Source organism: Capricornis sumatraensis, chromosome 2 (assembly GCF_032405125.1).
Source record: "Capricornis sumatraensis isolate serow.1 chromosome 2, serow.2, whole genome shotgun sequence".
NCBI classification, from domain to species: Eukaryota; Metazoa; Chordata; class Mammalia; order Artiodactyla; family Bovidae; genus Capricornis; species Capricornis sumatraensis.
In genome coordinates, this window is record NC_091070.1 from 199,606,533 (window position 1) to 199,631,030 (window position 24,498).

Sequence of the window (24,498 nt, forward strand, 5' to 3'; positions counted from 1 at the left end):
TAATTGATACAGATTCAGCGTTTGTTAGAAGCACAGTCTCTGCAGCCCTGTTCTTCTAAGACAACCACTGTTGAAGACACAACGCAAGCTGCAAGACAAATGGAGTTGGTTTCCATGGAAGCACAGTCTCCCCCTGCTTTGCACATGAGAAAAAGTGTAAGCATTGCTGTGAGCACAGGTAATTTCATTTTTCTTAATTTGTACATAGTACACATAGAATTTAAACCAAGGTGATGGGTAACTTAACTCTTTGTGTGATTTTACTCTTTATGAAATAAAACTCTACCTGAAAACAGATTGGAAACCACATAACGTAATGTGTTGTTTGTTTTTGCTGCTTTTCCAAGCTGGACCCAGTTCTAATGAGAGAAGTCATCTGTGGTTTAGGGGATCAGGGAAGATTTCATCCATGCAGTGTTATTGATTCTTGGCCTTGAAGGGAATGTAGGATCTTGGTGGAATTGAGAGATGGCAGAACAGATTGGTAGAAAAATTACGGGCTCAGAGAAACAACGCAGAGTTCTGAGTTGTCTAATACTCTACCCATTACTATGTCACGGAGAGCCATTACTACATCTTTCACAAAGCCGTGTCTGTTTCATCTTATAAGCAAAATAGAAGGCCTTTTAAAAAATCAATAATATAAATGAGATCTATGTGTTTACATATTTCCTCACAATCAGACTATGAGATCTTTAAGAACATTTTTGTGTGTTCAGTATCTAGCAAGATGTCTAGCAAGGTGGTGGTTGTAAGACTGAAGAGGAAGAGTCATGTACAGTGTTGATAAGACTAAGATCCAATCAGTAGATCCAAACTAATTGGATATGGCAGTTGGAAGATTCAAGTTACTTTAGTTAAATGCTGTGTGATTATCCTGGATTGGATACTGAAACAGAAAGAGAACATTACTGGAAAAATTGGTGAAATCCAAAGTCTGGAGTTTTAGTTAATAGTAATGTACCAACACTGTTTTCTTGATTTTGAAAAATGTGCCATGATAATGTAAGATGTTAACAACAGGGAGAACTGGGTGAGGAATACACAGTAACTCTCTGTTTTGTCTTCTCTGTGAATCTAGAATTATTCCAAAATTAAACATTTATTAAAGGTGAAAATGAAAGTTACTTCATGATTTTGAGCTTGGATGACAGAGGGAGGCAAGTTAGAGAAGCAGAGGAGAGGAGATGAGTTCAGTCTAAATATCTGTTCAGACTGAGCTATTTTGGAAGTGTAGCTGGTGATACTCAAATGTTAGGAGACTGGAGTGGATTGATGACATAAGAGTTGTGACAGTAACAGACGAAGGCTTGAGGCTGGAGAATACAAATTTGAGAGAGAGCATTAACAAGGAAGACAGATTGCTGTATTCTTTATCTGTACCCAGATGTTATCTAAACTTCATGAAGAGGGCAGCAGTGAGGGAGGGTAGCGGGAACCTCATGTACGTTTATAAGTCAAATTCAGGTATTACTAAGTTAAGAATTTTTTTAGCAGCAAGTAACATAAGAAACTTTGAACTAAGCAAGGAAGGGGAATTTACTGGAAGGATATGGGGATGTTTCATGAAAACCAAGGCCAAGAATTGGGCTGGACTTCAGAGAAAAACTAGACGTAGAAACTAGAAATCATTGGAGTATCCAGTTATTACACATGGCTGTTTTATCAACTCTTATCTGGAGTCTTCACTGCTTTACATTTTAAAATACAGCTCACCCAGAGCCCCAGAGTTTCTTTTATACAGTTCTACCCATGTACACAAACCACATTATGATCCTTCAGTCTCAACTTCAAAATGCAGAGAACCTGAATGGTCTAGTTTGGATTATAAGGGGATTGAGAAACATGTAATAGGGACATATCTGCTGGAGTCCCATCTTTGTTAATTGCAAGGATGACAGTTTCCTGCATATGTGTGTTGTAGAGGGTGGTGGTAAAGGAGTATTATGAGATAAACCAAAAAGTGCGGTTTCCTTCTATGTCCTCTCGTGAAGTGCTGTACTTACTATATTCCAGTTGTTCATCATCTGTATCTGTCACTAGACTGTAAACTTTTATTGACTTGTATCTCATTACCTAGCCTGATGCCTAAATCAAACTGATATCCTGAAATTATTTGAAACAAGTTTTCAAGCATGACGTATATTTCAAATATTTTGAAACCTCATATAGTCATATTTAGAGCTTTGACTTATATGCAGAAAAATGAATTATTAGTCATTTGAATTAAATGGCTCTCCATGATAATACTTAATTCCTAAGGGTATACATTGGTGGTGTTCAGGAAGAGTAACAGCACTTACGTATTTTTTCTAAATTGTCCTTTTATTTTTGGGGGGTGCTGTGCTGTGTGGCTTGCGGGATCTTAGATTCCTGACCAGGGATTTTTTTAAATGCTTAGTGAATACAAAATAAATCATCCTTTTATTAATTTATGTTTATAAAATCACCCAAGCTGATGCTCAAAGTGGAAACAATTTTGACTTGAATTTAGTCTTTGGTTTTAACTTTATTTCTTTAAATCATGTATGTATCGCAATATTTCTCAAAATGTGGAATGCTTATCGCTCAGATTCAAAAGATGATTTGGTGTAGTATACAGATTACTATTTTATACTGTGTAGATATATTTATTCCTATAAGTATTAGAAAAAAATATAACTAGCACATAAAACGGAGAAGGCAATGGCACCCCACTCCAGTACTCTTGCTTGGAAAATCCCATGGACGGAGGAGCCTGGAAGGATGCAGTCCATGGGGTTGCTGAGGGTCAGACAGGACTGAGCCACTTCACTTTCACTTTTCACTTTCATGCACTGGAGAAGGGAATGGCAACCCACTCCAGTGTTCTTGCCTGGAGAATCCCAGGGACGGGGGAGCCTGGTGGGCTGCCATCTATGGGGTCGCACAGAGTCGGACACAACTGAAGTGACTTAGCAGTAGCAGCAGCACAGAAAAATTTATGATTTCACAGAAATGATGTAGCTCGGTAAAACAGTGAGTTGATTTAAAGAAAATCAGTAAGCAAATAATAATACATGAAATAGTTGTGCAAATGATCTATTAAATTTGGGAAATATTTGATTTTTACTTGCCTTATATTACATATATCTGATATAACCCTAATATAGTCTCATAAAGATTGTGTTTAAGAATCAAAATCAAAGAGCCCAGGGATTTGCATTTTATATATTTTCTCCTGTTTTTCAGAACAGCAGTTTTCAAAACACATATATACTCCAAATCATATTCAGAACCTTGACAGGTAAAACCCGTCATGAGAGCCACACCTCTTGAAGAGTCAGGGCCTGAAAGGTCCTCTTTCCCTTTGTACTCAGTTTCCTCTCTTCGCTTGTCATTTATTTCTTCATGGCATTTCTGAGAAAATATAATCTGAAAACAGTTCTAGGTAATTGTGTTAATATAGCTAATGTTACTTAACAAAAGTTTGTCAGAGAATTGTTTTCGATAATTGTCTGTTTCTGCATCTGTTAAATCATCTATTCCCCAGGTGCCAGCTTGTTTTGGAATGCGGCAGGTGACGATCAAGAGCCTGAATCTCAGCTGAGGCAAGATGATACCAAGATTTCCAGTGAGGACATGAATTTTTCTGTTGATATTAATAATGAAGTCACAAGTACTCCAGGTAGTGCATCTTCGTTAAAAGCTGTTGATATTCCCAGTTTTGAAGAGAGTAACGTTGCTGTGGAAGAAGAATTTAATCAGCAACTTTGTATATCCAAGTAAGATCTCTTCGATTCAGTATTCATCATCTTTTTTTTCTTTTTAAGTTCTAATATTCCTCTGGTATTCTAACTCAGGAACAGTTTGTTTTGTAAAAGTATTCTCATGGTGTCTTTCCTAATGTGATTCCTATGGAACAGACAGTTCTTTGGCTGCACCACTCGTCATACGGGATCTTAGTTTCCCCCACCAGGGATCTAACCTATGCCCCCTGCAGTGGAACCATGGAGTCCTAACCACTAGACGTCTAACCACTGAAATGCCAGGGAATTCCCTGTAAAAGACGATTCTGAGCCTTCTATGCCCATTCCCAGATGTCAGTCATTGGATGTATAAAACAGTCTAAACCAGAACAGTTGCAGATCAGAAATACGTATGTCAGGCCTCACTGGAGAGTCTGACACTAGGTCCCAGATGGAGCCAGGGTCCTGAATTTAAGATTTACATACTCTATTATATGTGCATAATAACAGAGTCTTTATTTCTGAGAGATGTACCCTGTTATTCAAGATATGGTAAAGGGTAGAGCTGAAGTAAGATAGACTCTGAGTTAGATAATTTTTAAAACTGATTGTACATAGTGATTTGTTAAACTCTCTTGTGTTTGAAGTTTTTCATTGTGAAATTTTCTATTAAAAAAATAAGGATTCTGAAGTAATTCAGATCCTTTGCAAATTTGTAAACAAATTCAGCAAATAGTCTTTGAGCTTCTGGTATATGCTGCCAAAAAACTAAGCCCTAGAAATTGAGCAGTAGGTCAGACAAAGCTCCTGACTTCATGGAATTTCCATGAGTTCTGGAGACAATAACCGCATCAGCAGGAAACATATAATTTCATATAAAGACCACTGCCTGAAGAAAATAAACCAGGGTGACCAAGTGGAGTGTAACTAGGATAGTGGCATGGGAGTGAAGTGGCTATATTAAGTAAGATGGTGAAAGAAGCCTTCAGATTATGTAGGGCTTTGTAGGATGTAGAAGTTCTGAATATATTCTGTGTTCATTAGCATCAGGGAGGATTTTAAATGATGTAGTGGTATGATCATTTTTGTTTTTTAAAGGCCATTCCAGCTGTTTTGTGGCAAGTGAACTGATGGGGGTTAAGATTAGAAGTAAGGAGACCGGTTAGTAGATTGAAGACCAAGTGAGATGAAGGTGCCTGGGAATTGGAAGTAGTGGCAGGGATCAGGTGTAGGATACATTTTGAATGTAAAGGAATAAAGTGGGTTAAAATACCACAGTGTAATATCACATGAAATAGTTTTAAAAGACGTGAATTCAGTGGTAGCGGTGGCATGGGCAGACAGTTGATTACTTTTTAAAATTTTAAGCCTTTTGGTAATATTTGATATTTTAAATTATCTGATTACAATAATGATTAGAACAACAAACACCCTTCCAGAAAACCAGAAATATTTATCTGCTTTGCTCAGTAGAGAGTATGTTTTAACCTTACAATTCAATTAAGTATTCATAATATGTACTGCAGTATATTAAAAAGATCTGTATACCTGTCTCAACCCCCACTAGATTGAATTCCTACAGGTTGTGGATCATACTCATTTCTGTACCTTTAGGACTTGAACCCGTGTCTAGTTCCCCACATCAGCTACTTCGTAGATGTTAGGTGATAGGAAGAGCAGTTTGGGGTAAGCCCCCAAGATAAGTTCACATTTCACTTGGAACAGTTACAGAAAATGAGAACAAAGAGACATGAGCTGTGGCCATCCTTATTTGTTCTCCGTGTGGTTACCCACATTTATTCTATCTGTCTTTCCTTTCGTAAATTGTAGACTACTTTTAAGGATTAGTTTTGCCCTCTGAAAGTAGAACTTTAAAAATCTCCAATCCATTGCGGTGTTTAACTTCAGAAACAGATCTGAGTTAGCTGATAGAATGCAATTAATTGCTTTTTCAGGGCGCTTAACCACCTCTGTGGATTCCAACATATAACTAGATGTAAATCTGATCTTTGTTCCGCATAGTATATGATTCGGATTAAATAGCATCTCCAGTGTTGTGTATGGTGCTTTTGGTGCTTTTCTAGGATTCTTCCCAAACATCTGGTCTGATTCATGCTGTGGTTCGTGCTGCTGAGTATTCATACATGGCACCTGTTCCCTTTGGATGTCTTGCTGGATTTAGTCTAATGTTAAAGCAGTTTGTGAAAGGTAGATTTTTTGACTTGCAGCATATATGGTAATTGGTTGCTTTTTCCCAGGGAAGAGCCATGTGTGATATCCATAGACTTTTTTTTGATAACAATACTTTTTTTTTTTAAGAAGCCAGGCTTTGGACATACCTGTTAATACTTGCCATATTAGAATCATCTTTAAAAAACTTTTCAAATTTGAAATTGTTAATGTTTTAGTTCTTTTCTTCTGGAATTTTTAGCTTTTATTTTTGTTTGGTAGGTTAGACACCAAAACAGGTATTTTTAAATTCTTGAAAAGGCAATATAGCAGAGTGATTAAGAGCATGGAATCCAAACTGCCTGGATTCAAATCAAAACTGTGTGACCATGGGCAGGTCTCATAATTTCTGAATGCTTCTGTTTTCTTTTCTGTAGATGGAGACAGTGAAAGTACCTATCTCAGGACTGTTGTAAAGATTAGATGAGTTAATATATGTAAAACACATAGAATAGTACCAGAATTAGTACCTTAAAAATTAATTGTCATCATTTAGCTAAAGGTAGAATAAGTCTAACTCAGTGACTGACGTGAACTCTTTTTAAAAAATAAAGAGCTTTGCAGGTGTTTGCATGATAAAACTCCTGCTTGGTACAAGTACTTTCCCCAGAAGTCATAAAATCTCTGAAGCCTGGCTTTCTGCCTCTTCATTTGAGTTTTGATGTCTTCATTAAAGTGAAATCAGTTAACATGATTGACGATGAAGGTTCAGTGTGCTATTAAGGAAGTAAGGGGATAGCAGCGGGAGATGAGGAAAGCTAGCAATTACAGATGTGCCGCTGGGTTTATCTGGTCCTGTGCTGGGCACTCTGTATCTCCTTTAGTCCTGTCTCGTGTCTTTCAGCCCAGGGAGGTGGATGCTGTTTTTCCCATTTTATGAATGAGGAAGCTGAGGCCAAGAGAGATTAAGATATTTGCCCAAGATATAATGAACACACATATACCTTTATTATAAATGAGAGTATATCTTCCCTGGTGGTGCAGAGGATGAAGAGTCTGCCTGTAACGCGGGAGACCCAAGTTCGATCCCTGGGTTGGGAAGATCCCCTGGAGAAGGAAATGGCAACCCACTCCAATGTTCTTACCTGAAGGATCCCCATGGACATAGGAGCCTGGTGGACTACAGTCCATGGGGTCGCGAAGAGTTGGACATGACTGAGCGACTTCACATTTTTATATGTGACCTAAGAGATAAAAGATGGAGAAGGCAATGGCACCCCACTCCAGTCCTCTTGCCTGGAAAATCCCATGAACGGAGGAGCCTGGTGGGCTGCAGTCCTTGGGGTCGCTGAGGGTCAGACACGACTGAGCGACTTCACTTTCACTTTTCACTTTCATGCTTTGAAGAAGGAAATGGCAACCCACTCCAGTATTCTTGCCTGGCGAATCCCAGGGACGGGGGAGCCTGGTGGGCCGCTGTCTATGAGGTTGCATAGAGTCAGACACGACTGAAGCGACTTAGCAGCAAGAGATAAAGTGCTAATGGAGTTTGAAAGAAGCAAGAGGACATATCCAGTTAACATTTTAGAACATCATAGAGGAAGTAAACTTTTAAAATGTCTCTTGAACAGTGGATAGGATTTTGATAAGAGTATGCCAATTTAAAAGCATTAGAACAGTAACTCTTGGCTCCAGGGCATTTGAAAATACAGTAAATTGGGGTGTTCCACCAGTTGAGAATCTCTGTGGGGAGAAGTCCAACCAGTTGTGTTTTTAAAAACTTTACAAGTAATATTGATGGTGTTGTTAAGATTGAGAACTATTGCATAGTAGACAAAATTTATGGGCAGAAGAATTCAGAGTATTGTTCGTAATCCAATTTGTTCAGAAAATAAAATAAAACAGGGAGCATTGATTGAAGGGACTGGCTGAAAAGCCAGGTTGACTACCAAGTTTCAGAGAGCTTTGACTGGTATAATAAGGAATTGTTTTTGTTTTAATAAACCATTTAAGATTTCTGTTTGTTTTGTTGTTGTTGTAAAACAAAATAACAGAATTAACTAACAGTTACTTTATATATGTCCTTTCAAGCAGCTCTTCTCCACTTGAGAGAAAAGAACCTGATGTACCTGTATTCTTTCCGAATCCCCTGCAAGCAGAGTGTGTAAGCATGTGCTTCCAGAGTGGACCAACAGAGGGTGCCACTAATAGCTCTGGACCATCAGGGGAACCCAAAACCGAGCAAGTCACGCAGCCCTTGCCTCATCAACCATCAGATAGCCAGCAACTGTTCCAGGATGTGCTGGTAAGAAAATGAAAAGCATTCTGTCTTTTGTGAGATGGTGATTTAGTCTAAGGTACACTAGTTTAGCCTTTCCCATCTTTAAACTGATGGGGACCTTGCTAGGAAAAAGATTTTCCCCTAATTCAAGTTCGAAGTTAGTACCAGAAAAAATAAGCAAGAGTTTGCAGGAGGTTTGAAAATTGGAGAGTAATAGAATAATTTTTATAATAATTGCTGTTTCAGCTCATATAAGCAGATTTTTATGGAATACTTAGCTTAGTCTAACAAAATGAACTGAGTAAAGTGGGTAATATAAAGATGAACATGACAGTCTCTGCCTTTGAAAACTTAAGGGAGATAACACATGCATACCAGTAACAAACAGCTAAAAATGAGCAGTACTGTAAGCACAGCAGCACACAATAAAAAGGAGTTGATATGTGCCAGAAACCAGCACAATATTGTAAAATGTAAACTGGGACTTAGAGGTCAAATGACCGTGGCTGTCACTTACAATCAAATTGTAGATTTTAGAACAGTTGATTTCTCCATTTATAATTGAAGACTAATTAAACATACTTCATAGGGCCCTAACTATTAATCAGTTAACATGGATTTGTTATTTGCCTGCTAGGTCCTACACTGGTGCGTGTGCTCAAGGGAATGAAATATGCTTTAAAGTCAGGAAGGCAGAATTACAGGTCATTTTCATTCAAAGTGAGAAAAGAGGAGTCAAATTCTGAAAGTAACATAAAGGTTACACTTAAAACTCTAAAACATTATCCTTTTTCAAATGAAAGCATGATTTTAAACTTGTTTATAAAGATTTCACAATAAATCCTTGAAAATACTTGAAATATTACTCAAATGATTTTAAATCTGTTGGCTTTAAAGGAACAAGTTCTGAACAAATATTCTAAGTTTTCTCTAGGATTTTCATTTATTAGAATGGACTTCTTTTATAAAAATTCCATAAAACTTGGCAAATGTACTTGATACTTTGTAGAATTTAGCAAGATAATTTTTTTACTCAGGCATTACTTAACAGTATTATTTGTATTTTTGTTTCCTAATAGTGATTTTCAAATACGTCCTTTTTCTTCTTTCATCAGAGTCAAGGGAACCACCTACCGAATAACTCCCCCAAAGTAACCGAGGAGCCATCTACCAAAGCAGTTATTATCAGTCATGAGTGCACCAAAAACCAGAATGTTTACTGTACTAAGAAAAAAATACATGATTCAGGATCGATGGACAAAGAATGTGTTCTTAATGCAACTCTTAAGCAACTTAGAAGCTTTGGAGTAAAAATTGATTCTCCAACTAAAGTGAAGAAAAATGCACATAAAGTGGATCATGCCAGGTAAGTTTAAAATTTGTTTTAAATGATTTAAAAAAAATGTAAATGCATTGCAGCTTCCTCATGAAAAAAGGTATAAGCCTGCCATTCAATTCAACTGGCTTCTGATTTATTCAGGGTCTGTGTTAACATGTATGTGGCGAATAAGAAATCATATCTACCCTATAGAGGTTCCGTTTTAGTAGAAGATAAGTTATATACCTAAGTAATTTGAGAGACATAGGGATAGCTCCTGAGTAAAGATGCCAACAAAATGCTCTAGGAGTCTTAGAGAAAGAGAAATGAGCTGTTACTTATTTTTGGTGTCTCGAAAAGTTTTCCTGGAGGTGACGGGGTCTGTGTCAACTACTGGATGTACAGTTAATGCAGTTGTCATCTAAAAGGCAAAAACCTTCCTTTTTGTAGGACTGTGTTTTGAAGACTATAGTTATATGAACTTTACTTATTTCTCACCAGTTCCAGCTGGCCATGTTCTTCTGTTCAGATTTCTCTTCATCAAGGATCAGCTCAACACACACTTGGCTTTTAAAGAACATAAAATCTGGAAATTCTGTAATTAAGGCTAGTGTTGTGCTTAGTCACTCGGTCATGTCCAATTCTTTGCGACCCCATGGACTGTAGCCCACCAGGTTCCTCTGTCCATGGGGAGTCTCCAGGCAAGAATACTGGAGTGGGTTGCCATGCCCTCCTCCAGGGGATCTTCCCAACCCAAGGATCGACCCCAGGTCTCCTGGATTGCAGGTGAATTCTTTACCATCTGAGCCACCAGGGAACCCGAAATAAGGCTAGTATGTTTTCTGTTAATTATTTTTGATATTTTAAAATATAATCTCATGATTTAAAAAAAAATCAAATAAAATGCATGAATATCAAATAAAATACAAAGAAACCCACTTCCCAAACTCCTCAGTCTGACTCCTTCTAAGTTACTGCTCTTAACTATTTCTTTGGTATTGTTCTAGAAATGCTCTACACATGTTCAAGTATGTATCTGTGTGATGTGTTGCAATTTATGGGTTTTTTTGCGTAACATAGATACTTTCTGGGTATATGCAATTCTTCCTCATGCATTTAAACGACTACAATATTCTGTTGTGCCCATGTACTATGATACGGTGAACCCCAGTTCTCTACTAATGGATTTTTAGGCCGAATCTCTTATTCCTTATCTCAAACAGTGCTAAGTGAACATCATTCTACAGGTACTTCTACAAATGTTTTTGTAGGGCAAATTCCTATAAGTGATGGGATCAAAGGATGTGTGCATCTGAAAGTCTGGCAGATGTTGCCACTGCCCCCAAGAATAGCTGTACTAGTTTATACTCCTGCCACCAGTGGAGTGAGGCTAGCATTTTTGAAGGTCTTATTTCAAAACTCTTAGGATAGAGGCTCTATTACATCTGTTAGAATGCTTAAATCAACCTGCTGTCTTTGTGGAACCCTTACAGTTGGTATGGCTGCTTGTGGGGAACAGTTTTTAAGTAATGTATTTCTTCATAGTGGCCACCCTATTTTAATGTCTTAAGTGTCAAACATTGAAATTAATAAATTTTCAGTATACAATAAACTTGATATAGTTTTTACATGCCTAGAATGAAATGGAAAGTAAAGCCATTTGCTCTGTCAGTATGGGGTGGTCAGATTGTTTTAATCAATTATTCTGCCCTTTACTAAAATGAAAATTTATATTATAGATTTATACTATAAAAATGATACAGACTCAGGGTTGGAATTTTAGAAAATGAAGAAAATGTCGTTTGAACTCATAACACCCAAAGGAAATTAGGAAGCATAGTTGAGTTTTACTGTATATATAATTTTGTTTACTTTTCTTTATTTACCATTATAAAATAGACATTTTCATTTAGTATTGTGGGCTATTCCCATTTTTGAAATTCATTTATCTATATGGTTTGAAACATCCATATATACCCATAGATAGAATTTTAGTTTCATGTACGAAGATTTTCTCAAGGAAATGAAAGCTGAGGTGAAAAAAAATTGTTTTCAAAAGCAGTATGTTAAATTAATTATTTCCATAGAGGGGTAAGCTGGCTAAAATGTTAGAATAACATAGCTATATCTTCACATGAAAACTTTTTTTTTTTGAAACTTTATTTTATTATATAAATTGGGTAAAATATTATAGTGCTTTGGGAGTAGAGTTTGATATTTGTTTTGTTTCCATTACCAAAGTAATGTAAGCTTATTTTGGACACCTTAGAAAATTTAGGAAAGTAGACCAAAACAAGTAAACAAACCATATTCAGAGAAATTCCTTGGCAGCCCAGTGGTTAGGACTCTGTGCTTTCACTACTGAGGGCCCGGGTTCCTTCCCTGATTGCAGAACTCAGATCCCGCAAGCCTCGAGGCTAAAAAAAAAACCCCAAAAAACATATTCATACCAACCAATTTAATTTATTATTAAAGAATTTGTTTTTGTATTTCTTTGTATTTTTCTAAAATTATTTTAACATCAGTCATTTATTGAGTGCACATAAAGTGTGAGGAACTATGCTAAAGGTTTATGCAGCATTATTTCAGTTGATCCTTGCAATAATCTATATGATAGATACTCTTATTATACATGTTTTATGAATGAAGAGGGCCTTCCCTGGTGGCTCAGATGATAAAGAATCTGCCTGCAATGTGGGAGACCCGAATTCGATTCCTCGGTTGGGAGAAGGCAATGGCAACCCACTCCAGTATTCTTGCCTGGAGAATTCCATGGACAGAGGAGCCTGGTGGGCTACAGTCCATGGGGTCGCAAAGAATCGGACTTGACTAACCAACTAACACACATACACACAGACATCAATGAAAAAATTAAGTACCAATTTATTCAAGGCCCAACACCTGTAATTTTAAACCTCCTCTTCTAACTCCAAACTCCATGGTTTTGTTTTTGTTTTTTACTCTTTTGCTCTATGCTTTCTGCTTGTTTAAGTTTTTGGTAGGATCTTACAGTATGTACATTTGGCTGCTTTGTGTTTTGACCATACTGTATATACCCCACCCCCAAAATATTGGTCTTATATTGGAAAATAAGCATGTTTTCAAAGTTGTTATAATGTTTTCTAGGCATCATCTTTAATGGGGATTTAATAAACCAGTAAGGGGAACATGGTATTTGTTTACTTAACCCTTTCCCTCTTGTCAGAACCGAGTCAAAGCGTTTTCAGTGTCTTACTGTCTTAAATATTGCTGTGATAAACATCTTTTTGCAAACATTGCATTTTTTAGGTTTAATATCATTTTTTCAGAATAGAATCTCAGAAATGGAAAGATTAAGCCAAATGGTAGGAAAATTTTAAGCCTGTCACTATACTGCTTTCTGAAAGAGTAAGATTTACAGTCCTATCAGCTATATATGTATTAGTAGTTCAGCAATACTTTCACTCACTTTACTTCAGTAAATATATTTTATATTTCACTCATTTTACTTCAGTAAATATATATATATGTATATATATATAGCTTCTGCTGTGAGCCAGCTCTAAGAAATACCATAGTATATAAGATACGCTAGGAAAACTGTCTTTCCCCTCATAGATCTTAAAGTTCAGTAGAGAAGATGCACAGGTAAGTAGTCAATTATAACGTACTCTGATGGGAGACGTACCTAGCGCATTTTCATACTGTTTTATAATTAGCCTGTATTAAAATTGATGATTTTTAAAGATTTGTGCTAATTTAGACCAATAATTATCTTTAATTTATATTTTATTGATTATAACTGGGTTCTATATATTATTGTGATTAAACTGCACTGAAACTATGTCCCTAACACGTACGTCGTATTTTTGTTGTCGATAGTCTTGGGCTGAGAGGAGACTCCAGGTGTAAGACTATCTAAAGCCCGCCTAATTCATTCCTGTTTGACAGTCTGTCTCGAGCTTAGTGTTTTAGTGTAAATCTCCTGCCACATTCCAGTTTACCCACCTTTGGCATCTGCAAAATTCCTTGCTATTACTTTCGCTTGTAATGCTCTTTTTCATCTTACTGCTTGCCACAGTCCTCCTTATCCTGTAAAGTGGAACTCAGATGTCACCTTCTTTGTCAGTGTATCCAGGACCTCTCACCAGATTATTGATGGTTTGTATCTCAGAATACCTAGTTTCTAATAGATTATACAGCCTGTTCTTGTGATGGCCTTTCCAGCGAGATAGTGAGTTTTATCTGTCTGTGAATCCTCATTGCCTCTGTCACACTTGGTGGGCCTGCATGGATTGCTAAAGGAATGAAATCCCACCTACTGGGGTCATCACTGAAGTTTACAATGAATGCTTTACTCTTTTAATACCTCTGTAATACTTACTGTCAGTATTTATGGCCTTGTGTTATCTTTTAACACATATTGGTATACTATAGCTGATGTGTGAAAAGTTCAAAAGGCAGTTGTTTAATAGATTTTTCCTGTGAAACAGTGTATAAATTGTAGTTTAGTATTCCAGGAAAGCAGTCTTATAATCCTTGTACACCCATTGTTTTTCTGATTCTGTAAACCAGCTAGCCTTTGTCATTGTACCTATGTGAAAACTTACTTCACGTTCCAGTTCTGGACTCCAGGAGTGTTATCCTCCAGCCACAAGAGTAGCTGAGACAGGGGAAGCAAGATTTCCTTTCAGCTTTCCAGATCCAGAACACTGCAGATTAAGAAGGTCCAAAAGCAGGAAAACAAAAGAGAGTCCCAGACGTACCTAGGAATTGTAGGGAAGATGGAGGACCAGCAGCCTCTGTGGGCATATTCCCAACTGGAGTGACGTTTTGATCTATTCAAAATAGATCTTAAGGAGTCTCTGTAGTTACTTTGCTCTCTACTTGGAAACATATGTGTTCTCTAGTTGAAAACCCTGCACAGGGTAAGTAGGAGATAACTAATTGGGATTCAAATAGGACAATAAGTCAGGGTTGATTTTCATCTTTAAGTAAGTTGGAATAATTCCCTTAATTGTTGGCATGTGACTCTCATACTCAAACATAAATGGACTCTCATTATCCTTTTGTAACTGCACATCTAATGAGATTCTAATATAGTATATCTGTGATCAGGGCTTTTAGGATTTGATCAGTGGAGTGTCTTAATTACCCTAGTGTTTCTATCCGTTGGTCCCATGTGTTATTGATTTGTTTTCAAAGTCAGGTGTTTCCCCCAGCCCCCAAATTGAAACTAGCTGGCTGTGTTAATGAAGCTTGAAGAAACTTGTAAACTGATATCAGTTGTTTTCATGGATTTATATAGATCTTTTAACCATTCTATAAAAGAAGATCTGTTATTACTCAGCCATAAAAAAGCAATGAAGAAACTTCCCTGGAGGTCCAATGGTTAAGAATCCACCTTGCAATGCAGGGGGCGCAGGTTCGATTCCTGATTCCGGAACTAAGATCCCACATGCCACGTGGGGCAACTAAGCCTTGTGCCACAACCAGCGAGCCCTCGTGCTGCAGATAGAGTCTGCGCATCACAGCAAAAGACCCTGCATGACACAATGAAGGCTCCACAGGCTGCAACCAAGACCGGACAGCCAAATAGATATTTCTTAAAAAAAAGAATGAAATAATGCCGTTTGCAGCAGCACGGATGGACCAAGGGATTATCATATTAAGGAAGGTCAGACAGAGGAAGACGGGTATCATATGATATCATTTATATGTGGAATCTAAAAAAAAAATAAGAGAAATGAACTTATGTAAGACTCACAGACATAGGAAATAAACTCATGATTACCAAAGGGGATGGGGGAAGGAGATTGGAATTTAGGAGTTTGGGATTCATGTATACACATTACTGTATATAAAACAGATAAACAACAAGGATCTATTGTACAGCACAGAGAACTGTATTCAGTATCTTGTGATAACCTATAATAGAAGAGAATCTGAAAAAGACTATAAATAAATAAAAACTGAATCACTTAGCTGTACACCTGAAACTAACACAACATTGTAAATTAACTATACTTCAGTTTTTAAAATGATTTTTTAAAAAAGATTTCATTCAAATTAGGTCTACAATTTCTCAGTATTTAACTTTTTTTTCCTTTTTTTTTTTTTTTGGCCGTGCCATGCAGCATGTGAGATCCTACTAGTTCCCCAACCACGGATCAAACCCATGCCCCCAACAGTGAAAAGTGTGGAGGCCCAACTACTGGACCACCAGAGAAATCTCTCAGTAATTAACATTTTGAATTAGAAATTTGCTTTAAATTTATTTGTCCATTTTTGGCAGCACCGGGCCTTCACTGCTGCTCAGGCTGTTCTTTAGCTGTGTCAGGCGGGCTACGCCCTAGTGTGGTGTGCGGGCTTATTGCAGTGGCTTCCTTTGCTGTGGAGCACAGACTCCAGGCCCACAGGCTTCGGTAGTTGTGGCACATGGGCTCAATACGTGGCTCTCGGTCTCTAGCGGACAGGCTCAGTAGTTACGGCACACAGACTTAGTTACTCCACGGCATGTGGGATCTTCCTGGACCAGGGATTGAACCTATGTCTCCTGCAGACTTGGCAGGCAGGTTCTTTACCACTGAGCCACCAGGGAAGCCTGAATTAGAAGTTTCTATTTGCCTTTTCATGTTATTTACATTAATAATATCTATAGATATTATACTTAGATATTTTTAATATGTACAAATCTGATTTAATATGCAAATAGCTTATAATTTAAAGGAAATGGGCAAATAAAGTAGAAAAAAGACTTTAATATTCAGAAGATATTAACGCTATGAATGTATCATAAAAGAATATGTCTAGATAGATTGGTAGTACCTCTTCTATCTTAGTAAGACAGTCTCCAGATTTCCCTGGCTGTCCAGTGGTTAAGACTCCATGTTTCCAATGCAGGAAATGCAGGTTCGATCCCTGGGTCGGGAAGATCCCCCTGGAGAAGGAAATGGTAATCCGCTCCAGTGTGCTTGCCTGGGAAATCCCATGCATGGACAGAGGAGCCTGGTAGGGTACAGTCCTTGGGGTCACAGAGTCAGACATGACTGAGGGACGAAACAACAACAAAGGGCAGAGATGCAGGCAGTGTCTGACTTGTATAAAACAGCTGAACTGCTTCGTTGGGTGCTATGGAAAGTCATAGCATATTCATTGACTAGGATATAATAATATAGTATATTATAACATATAATAGTATACAGAGGACTCAAGGGAATAGAAAAACTCTGATAGCAAAAAACAGGTTGCTGAATACAGTACGTGAAACAGTAGTCATAGAGGCCAAGAGAGTCAGGCAGACCCGGCCTCAGCTTGCCAGTTGCTAACTGTTCAACTTAGGGAAATTAGTGAAAGTCTCTATTCCTTAGTTTTCTCAACTGTAAAATAAAGATAATAATAATAATAATACCTATTTACTCATTCAGTAAATACTTATTGAATGCCTGCCTTGTGCCAGGCACTGTAGATGCTGCAGTGGCAGGAGAAACAGAAACCCCTTGTCCTCATGGGGTTTCATGAGGGAGCGAGACAATAAATAAAAAATGTGAGTTAAATATATAGACAGCCATAAGCGCCCAGGAGAAAACAGAAAAGTTGGGGAAGGGAAATGTGAATTATTATAATGGTGAATAAGGTTGAAATACATGATAGGGATAACCTCCCAGAGAAAGGTTTTTGTGAGGATTAGGATTAAATGAGGCACTAAATGTTTAGCAGAGTGCCTGGCACATAAGGCACCAATAAAAATTAGCAGCTATTATAGTATAAATGATATGCAGGAAAAGGCAAGTCAGTTAGTTACTGTTAATAAAATAATACCAACCAAAGAGAGTGAGGATTATATCTAATGAAAGAAAATTACTATATACACACATACACACACATGCACGCACGCGTGCATACACCTTCATATCCAGAGACTGGTTAATATTTTCATTTATTACAAATGGAATCTCTTCTATGAAAATGCAATATTCTGAGCTACATCAAATCTTGTAATGTTACATTATCAGTTGTGTTTTCTGTTTGATTTTATTTTTGTTTTACTTTACCAATATTAAAAAGCTTTACATTGTAAGGTCTTATATATGGTCTTAAAACCGTAACTGATATTAATTTAGGAAACTTAATTTGTGTTCCACTTTTAGTCTTTGAATCATAGATTGATTACCTTCTAGATTATTGTATTTATCCCTTGAATGTATCTGTATGATCAAGACTTAGATGTCTGAGCACTCAGATAAAAAAGCACCATCCAGCTCAAAGCTGAAGACCTTTTGTTACTTTCATAAAGTGAAACATATTTGCAATAATACTGTTTAGTACTCAGAATAAGATAAATGATGGCCTGCCCTATTCTGTCTTTTAGTGTGTTGGCATGCATCAGCCCCGAAGCAGTGATCTCTGGATTAAACTACATGTCATTTGCTAATGTTGGCATGAGTGGCTTAAGCCCCAATGGTGTGGACTTGAGCATGGAAGCAAATGCTATAGCTCTGAAATATTTAAATGAAAATCAGCTGTCACAATTGTCTCTCACACGATCAAGCCAAAATAATGGTGATTCACCTTTTAGCCTTCTACATATTAATACAGACAGAAGCACAGTGGGGCTTAGTTTAATTTCGCCAAACAACATGTCACTTGCAACCAAAAAATACATGAAGAGATACGGACTCATACAAAGCAGTGACAATAGTGAAGATGAAGAGGAGCCTCCGAACAATACAGATGGCAAGAATGAACATTTGGTGAATCAAAACCTTACATACATAGCGGAACAACTTGATTGCCGGAAAGAGCCTTCCAGGAATGCTGGTGAGATAACTAATTGTTACAACTGTGACTCCGTGGGTACCCACACAGATATGCCAGTATTGAGAAACATTACAAATGAAGTTGTTCAGCCAAAAGCAACACAGCAGTTGAATGAAAACCCCACTTTCTTATTAAAGAACCTGAAACCAAGCCCTGCAGTGAATCTCCGAACTGGAAAAGCAGAATTTACCCAGCATCCTGAGAAAGAAAATGTAAGGGACACTCCAGTTTTTCCTGAAAGTTTGAAACCTTCTGAAACCTTAAAGGAAATGAATAGTATGAATTCAGTAGGCACCTTCTTAGATGTAAAGCGTCTTAGGCAGTTGCCAAAATTATTTTAAACTTCTAATCCCCCTCCCTTCTGATATGAGGATGGGACGTCTCCTGAAGATACTTACAGAAATCAGAGCCTTTTGACAGTTTTGGAATTCCTAATCACTCTAGGGATCACTCTGTTGATAGCAGCTTATGGCAAAGAGCTGAACAAGTGGCCTGACTGAGGTGGCTAACTGATAGGAGGCCTAAGTGCTCTTTGTTCAGATAGAGTTGTTAAGCATCACTGAATCTTAAAAAAAAAAAAAAATCTTGAGATCAGTTATTTCAATAAAGTTAGATAAGCAGATGCTATCCACCTATGAATCTGAGTTGCCCTTTTATACTGTACATTTTGAGAAGTGTTTTCCTAGCATTTTGCATCTACCGAGTACCACCTAAAAGAACATAAAGTTATCGTGACCCTGACTAAATTAGCTGAACAACCCTTACTGAATTTAAGGGGGGAAAAGTTTTATTTTTTTTTAATAACTTGCAATCTTTTATACAAGGTGTATATATATATATTCTCTTCAGATGCACATTTGTTAAACACTGTGGAAGTAAACTTTTGCACTCTTGTGGATTGATGTTAATGTAACATTTCAACATGTAGCACTAGCTATCAAAGAATAAGAAAATTATGAGTGTTTTATAAACTTTGTGAGTTTTTCAAATGTTTTACTATTTTTTTAATGGAACTTAATAAAAATGTCTAGATTGACTGCTTCCCTTCGTCCTCCGTTATAGCATATCCTTGTCCACTTAAAACAAAAAAAAGCTTTGTAGACTCCCCCAAAATTCCAAAAATGATACAGAGAATTCAGGTGTACCCTTCATCTAGCAACACCCAACAATGCTATCTTACACAACCATAGTAAATGATCAAAACCAAGAAATTGACATTTGGTGCAATATTAGTAACTAAACCACAGGCCTTTCAGGTTTCAAAGCTGTTGCACTCATTTATTTACTTTTTGGTGTGTAACTATGAAATTTTATCACTTACAGATTTACATAACCACCCCCACAATCAATGTGTAGAACCGTCCCATCATCACCAAGAAATTCCTTAGTTCTACTCTTAAAATACAGCCTGCCTGCAACTCTAACTCCTGACAACCAGTGATCTGTTCTCCATCACTGGAGTTGTGTCATTTTGAGAATGCTAATAAAAATGGAATCAGAGTATGTAATTTCTTGAAGGTGGTTTTCACTCAGCATAATGTCCTTGAGATCCATCTAACTTTTTGAGTACATCAAAAGTTGCTTCCTTCCCCCACCTTCTTACAAAATAACTTTTAAATTGTTATTTCTGAATATAAATGAAAAATGTCCTCATTCACTTGAGGACACTTGAGAAAATTCTTCTGCTAAAGCTAAATTAAGACATCATAGCCTTATATAAAAACTTTGAGATGTTAACTGCAAAGAAACGGACTTTCGGTCTCTATATACCCAGCTTGGGCCCTCTGAGATGATAATCTGATGAACCAGTTTAGCTAGCCAGCCAAAGTGTGGTAGCATGACAGCTCTCTGCTGTTCTCCACAGGAGCCAGGGACCAGTTAGTGCACATTTTCCTGTTGCATTGCTCTTTGAGGTTAAAATTCCGATGTAGAAATGTCACTGGTGGTGATTCTCAGTGTTTTGTCCCCATGGTCATCATTTGGGACTTTGGTTATTTTAATAAATATTTTCAAAATCCACTTATAGGTTTCACTAGAATGAAATTTTAAGTAATGGAATTGTGAACGCTGCTTCAAGTGCATTCCGTTTCATTTTAGCTATCTGTTTCACCCAAGAAGTGAGTGTAAGTACAATTTATATTATTTTTTAAAATCTGAGAGAATGCTAATTCACTGACAGCCTCATTAACTCTACCATTATCACTGGGAATCCTGTAATTGTCACATGAAACAAGAAACTATCCAAACAATGAAAACTGAAGCTGAGACTTTATTTAAAACTAATTTATTTTTGGCTGAACTAGGTTTCATTGCTTTGTGTGGGCTTTCTCTGGTTGCAGTGAGTGGGGTCTACTCTTCATTGCAGTGCACGAGCTTCTCACTGTGGCGGTGTCTTGTTTTGCAGTACAGGCTGTTGGCTTACAGGCTTCAGTAGTTGCAGCTCACGGGCTCTAGAGCTCAGGCTCAGTAGTTGTGACATGGGTTTAGTTGCTCCACGGCATGTGGCATCTTTCTGGACCAGGGATAGAACCTGTCCCCTGCATTGGCAAGTGGATTCCTAACCATTGCACCAGCAGGGAAGTCCTGAAGCTGAGACTTTTCAGGCAAAATCTAATTCCATCACTTCTGTTACCACATTTAATTTAAGATTTCTCATAAGACACTTTAGCAGTTTTGGAGATTGAATTTAGACTGCAGATTAATTCAAAAACACATGTCTCCTACTAACTAAATGGGCTTCCCAGGTGGCTCGGTGGTAAAGAATCTGCTTACCAATGCAGGAGATGCGAGTTCTATCCCTGGGTTGGGAAGATCCCCTGGAGAAGGAAATGGCAACCCGCTCCAGTATTCTTGACTGGGAAATCCCATGGATAGAGGAGTCTGGTGGGCTACAGTCCACGGGACTGCAAAAAGTTGGATATGACTTAGCAACTAAAACAACAATAAAAACTAAAAACACACCCAGAGAAGAGGGATCATTACTGAAGCCTCTCTAGAAGTTCTCTAAGAAGATGTTTCACCTAGGAAGTTATTTGACAAATTAGTATCTATGATAGCTTTTTGGCATCTTTGGAAAAAGTATCAGTACTGGAAAAATTGGATTAAGGACAAGATGATTGCCTCTCAAGTGACGTTTGTCTGAATTTCTTTGATTCAGTCAGTCCCACACAACACTGTATACATATACGGGTGTTACCGTCAAATGGAATAAGGAAACAATGGAGCTTCTATTACCTGGGAAAGGAGCCTGTTAGTCTAGGTCCTAGCCGACTGGCACCTCCACCCCCTTCATCCACTGTCCCTTCACTCAACCTCTGCGCCCCCTCTACGCTTTATGCTGTCTTGTCCTCTACCTTGCTCTGCCCATGCTAAATAAGCTCCACAGAAATGGATATAGACATATGAGACATAAGCCTTGCCTTTGCCAGCTGCAAAGGCTTCAGAGAAAACAGATACACACTGGAAACAGTGGCACAATATGAGACAGCGTATGATGAAATGCAATAACCAGTGACCCAGACTGTGAGGAGACACAGCGGAGCCATCGCGATAGCTTCCATCTTTTAAGACTTAACCACGTGCTCACAGGGCACTGTGCAGAGCATTTCACACACCCTAGTAAATTAAGCCTTCTGGCTGACGCCAGCTGGTAATCCTCATAGTTGAGGGACTGACCTTAGGGAAGTAATTTGCAGATTCAAGCTCAAACTTCTATTAAGCCACTGAGAAATGCAACTTATCTGAGGCCTGAGGACTTCAGGAAGAGCTTCCTACAAGACCCAGATCTTGAACTGAATGAATGATTTTGAATACTACAGCCAGTGCTATTTCAGATACCTGCCGACCTCCAAGCTACTGGCCTTATTTCCACCCCCCACCCCAAAAGCCCCCCTTGCCCTTTAGCCAAGACCAGAAACCACTGCTTTTAGAGACAAGAGTCCTGTAGTAGGCAACCCCAGCACTGTTCATGTTATAAGGAGTTCGATGATTTTACATCATGGTACTACTGTCAGGGTCCCAGGAATTTAGAGGAGCAAGACTTTTCCGTGCCCTTGTTTTCTAGACATTACTCTTTGGGCAGAACCTAGTTTAACCAAGAGACCTTTATTCTTGCAAAATAAATTTAATGGTAATGTCTTAGGTTTGCAGACTGCTTCACACTCTTCAAAGTGCTTTCCCACACATTTCCTCATATAATCCTCACAACCAAAACCCAACGGGAGTATGTGTGGCAGACATCATTTACCTCTTTGTACACATGATGAGACAAAACACAAATGAGGTATAACTGGGCCAAGATCACACCTTGAGAGTTCACCTGGTCCTTCCATAGCATCCAGTCCAGCATCAGCCTTTTTGTCTGTCCTTCCTCTCCCCACCTGCACCTCATTTACCCTTCATCATTCGGCAGGTGTCTAATGTTGATTCTGCTGGGCTCTGAGCTGGATGCCAAGTCTAACGTGATGAACAAGACCCCTTGTCCTGTAGTATCTTGATCTAATGGGGAGACACATGTAACCATTAGCCATACAGAGACGTAGAGTTTATAATAAAACTATATGATGTGTGAGGATATATTACGAGAGGCTGGGGGGACGGTTATTTTGAGAATGCTCCAGGTTTTTCCAGAATCTTGCAGGAGCAGTATGGAAGAGAAGGGGAAGATGTGCTGTTTCTGAAAGAGGGAACAGCTTGTTGGGAAGCCTGAAGATCTGAACAGGTATGGCATTGGAAGAGGGGGCTGAGGCAGGAAACCAAAGATAGGAAAGGAGAAAAATATACATGTAAAAAGAACACTGAGTTAGAAGTCAGCAACAATTGGGTTCCTCTTGTCCCTCTGTTCCAAATTCCGTGACATGGGGCAAGTCACCTCACATCACTAGGCTTTAGTTTCCGAGAATTATTGAGGTGAAGGGGTTAGCTGTGCATCTCTAAGATGCTGTGATTATAAGAAGCGTTGATGCAGAAAAAGAAATCGAAGTCCAGAGGAGGGAAAGGAGGGAAAGACAGAGTGTTAAACTGGGCCTTGAAGTATTCCGAAGGATTTCTACAGTCGTCGATGAGGAAAAGATGTCCTTACTAATAACAATACCTACTATTTAACAATTTAAAAAGAAAAAGAATTCTGTTTTCACCAACAAAATGTCGAGCAATAATATCTGAAGAAGGTACCAATGTGTCTTCCTCCAGTTCTGAATTAACACATTCCTTGCCTTTAAGGAGCTCAAATTCCAGTGTGAAAACATCAAACCCAGGGAAAGGGGTTTAAGGGTTTGGAGGCCTGGGAGATGTTCCCTGTCTCCTCTCTGCTCCCCAAACCGGAACTGTTTGGATCACAAAAAACATCCTCACAGGAAATCCTGCTTTCCCACCTCCTGGTAAGAGGCTGAGCTCCAGGAAAAGGATGGATTTGGGGAAGAGCCCTGTGTCCTGCCTCTTCACGGGAGGTCTGGGACCAGGAGGACAGGAGGAACTAATTAAAAACACAATGGAAACGGCAATGTCAGGTTTTCAGAGCTGCTGGGGCCCTCAGAAATCACTTGGTCCTCACTGTACAAATGAGAACACAGGAGCTCCAAGAAAAGGGACTCGCTCGAGTTCACACAGCTTAGGAAGCACAGCGCTTGGGCTGGAACACGGGACTCCGGCCTGAGTTCACATCATATGCTGTGGTATTTGAGTCAGTAAATCAGGTGCCAAACAATCAAACCTAGCCTCCCCTCCCCCGCCCCATTACCCTTTATACCATAAAGGAAGGAAAAGGCTATGTGTGCACATGGCCACGTGCACAAACACACACACTCCAACTGCTCCCTTGGCCGCTACACCCTCCAGGAGCTTAAAGCCCTATGAACTCATAAAATGCAGCTTAGAGGCACCCCTGCTCCACAACTCCTCCCTACCCTCCAGGAAAGTGAGTCTTTTCCCGCTTTTGACTTCCCATTCCCCTTTCTCTAGTCTTCCTTTTGTCCTCCTGCAGATGATGACAGCCAGCTTGAATGCTGGTTGTTGAGTACCCAGGGCTGGGAGGTTCTTAAGGGCAGGGACCACGTATGCTAGCTTATCCAGAAGGTCTGCTGAATGTCCCTGCTCTGTCTGGGGCCTTGTGCTAGACTACTGGGAACAAAAGGAAAAAAAGAGAAAGTTCTGACAGACCCCGCCATGGTAAACATGCCTCTGCGCGTGCACGGACACACGTGCCGAATCACACTCATCAAACATTT

General features: G+C 38.6%; 1 protein-coding gene across 5 annotated transcripts in view; it reads left to right on the forward strand.

Moving 5' to 3' along the window:
- Positions 1-18,936, forward strand: part of STIL (STIL centriolar assembly protein) — a 48,235-nt gene extending 29,299 nt beyond the window's left edge. For 2 of the 5 annotated variants that reach the window (XM_068964691.1, XM_068964693.1), the window contains 6 exons: positions 13-178; positions 3,512-3,743; positions 5,033-5,043; positions 8,033-8,181; positions 9,273-9,523; positions 17,826-18,936. In XM_068964691.1, the coding sequence (XP_068820792.1) occupies positions 13-178; positions 3,512-3,743; positions 5,033-5,043; positions 8,033-8,181; positions 9,273-9,523; positions 17,826-18,615 (1,599 nt within the window). In that variant the 3' untranslated portion in view covers positions 18,616-18,936. Of the gene's footprint in view, positions 1-12; positions 179-3,511; positions 3,744-5,032; positions 5,044-7,967; positions 8,182-9,272; positions 9,524-17,825 lie in introns of all 5 variants that reach the window. The other 3 variants (XM_068964689.1, XM_068964692.1, XM_068964690.1) reach the window with 2 other exon arrangements.
- The last annotated feature ends 5,562 nt before the right edge of the window (positions 18,937-24,498 follow it).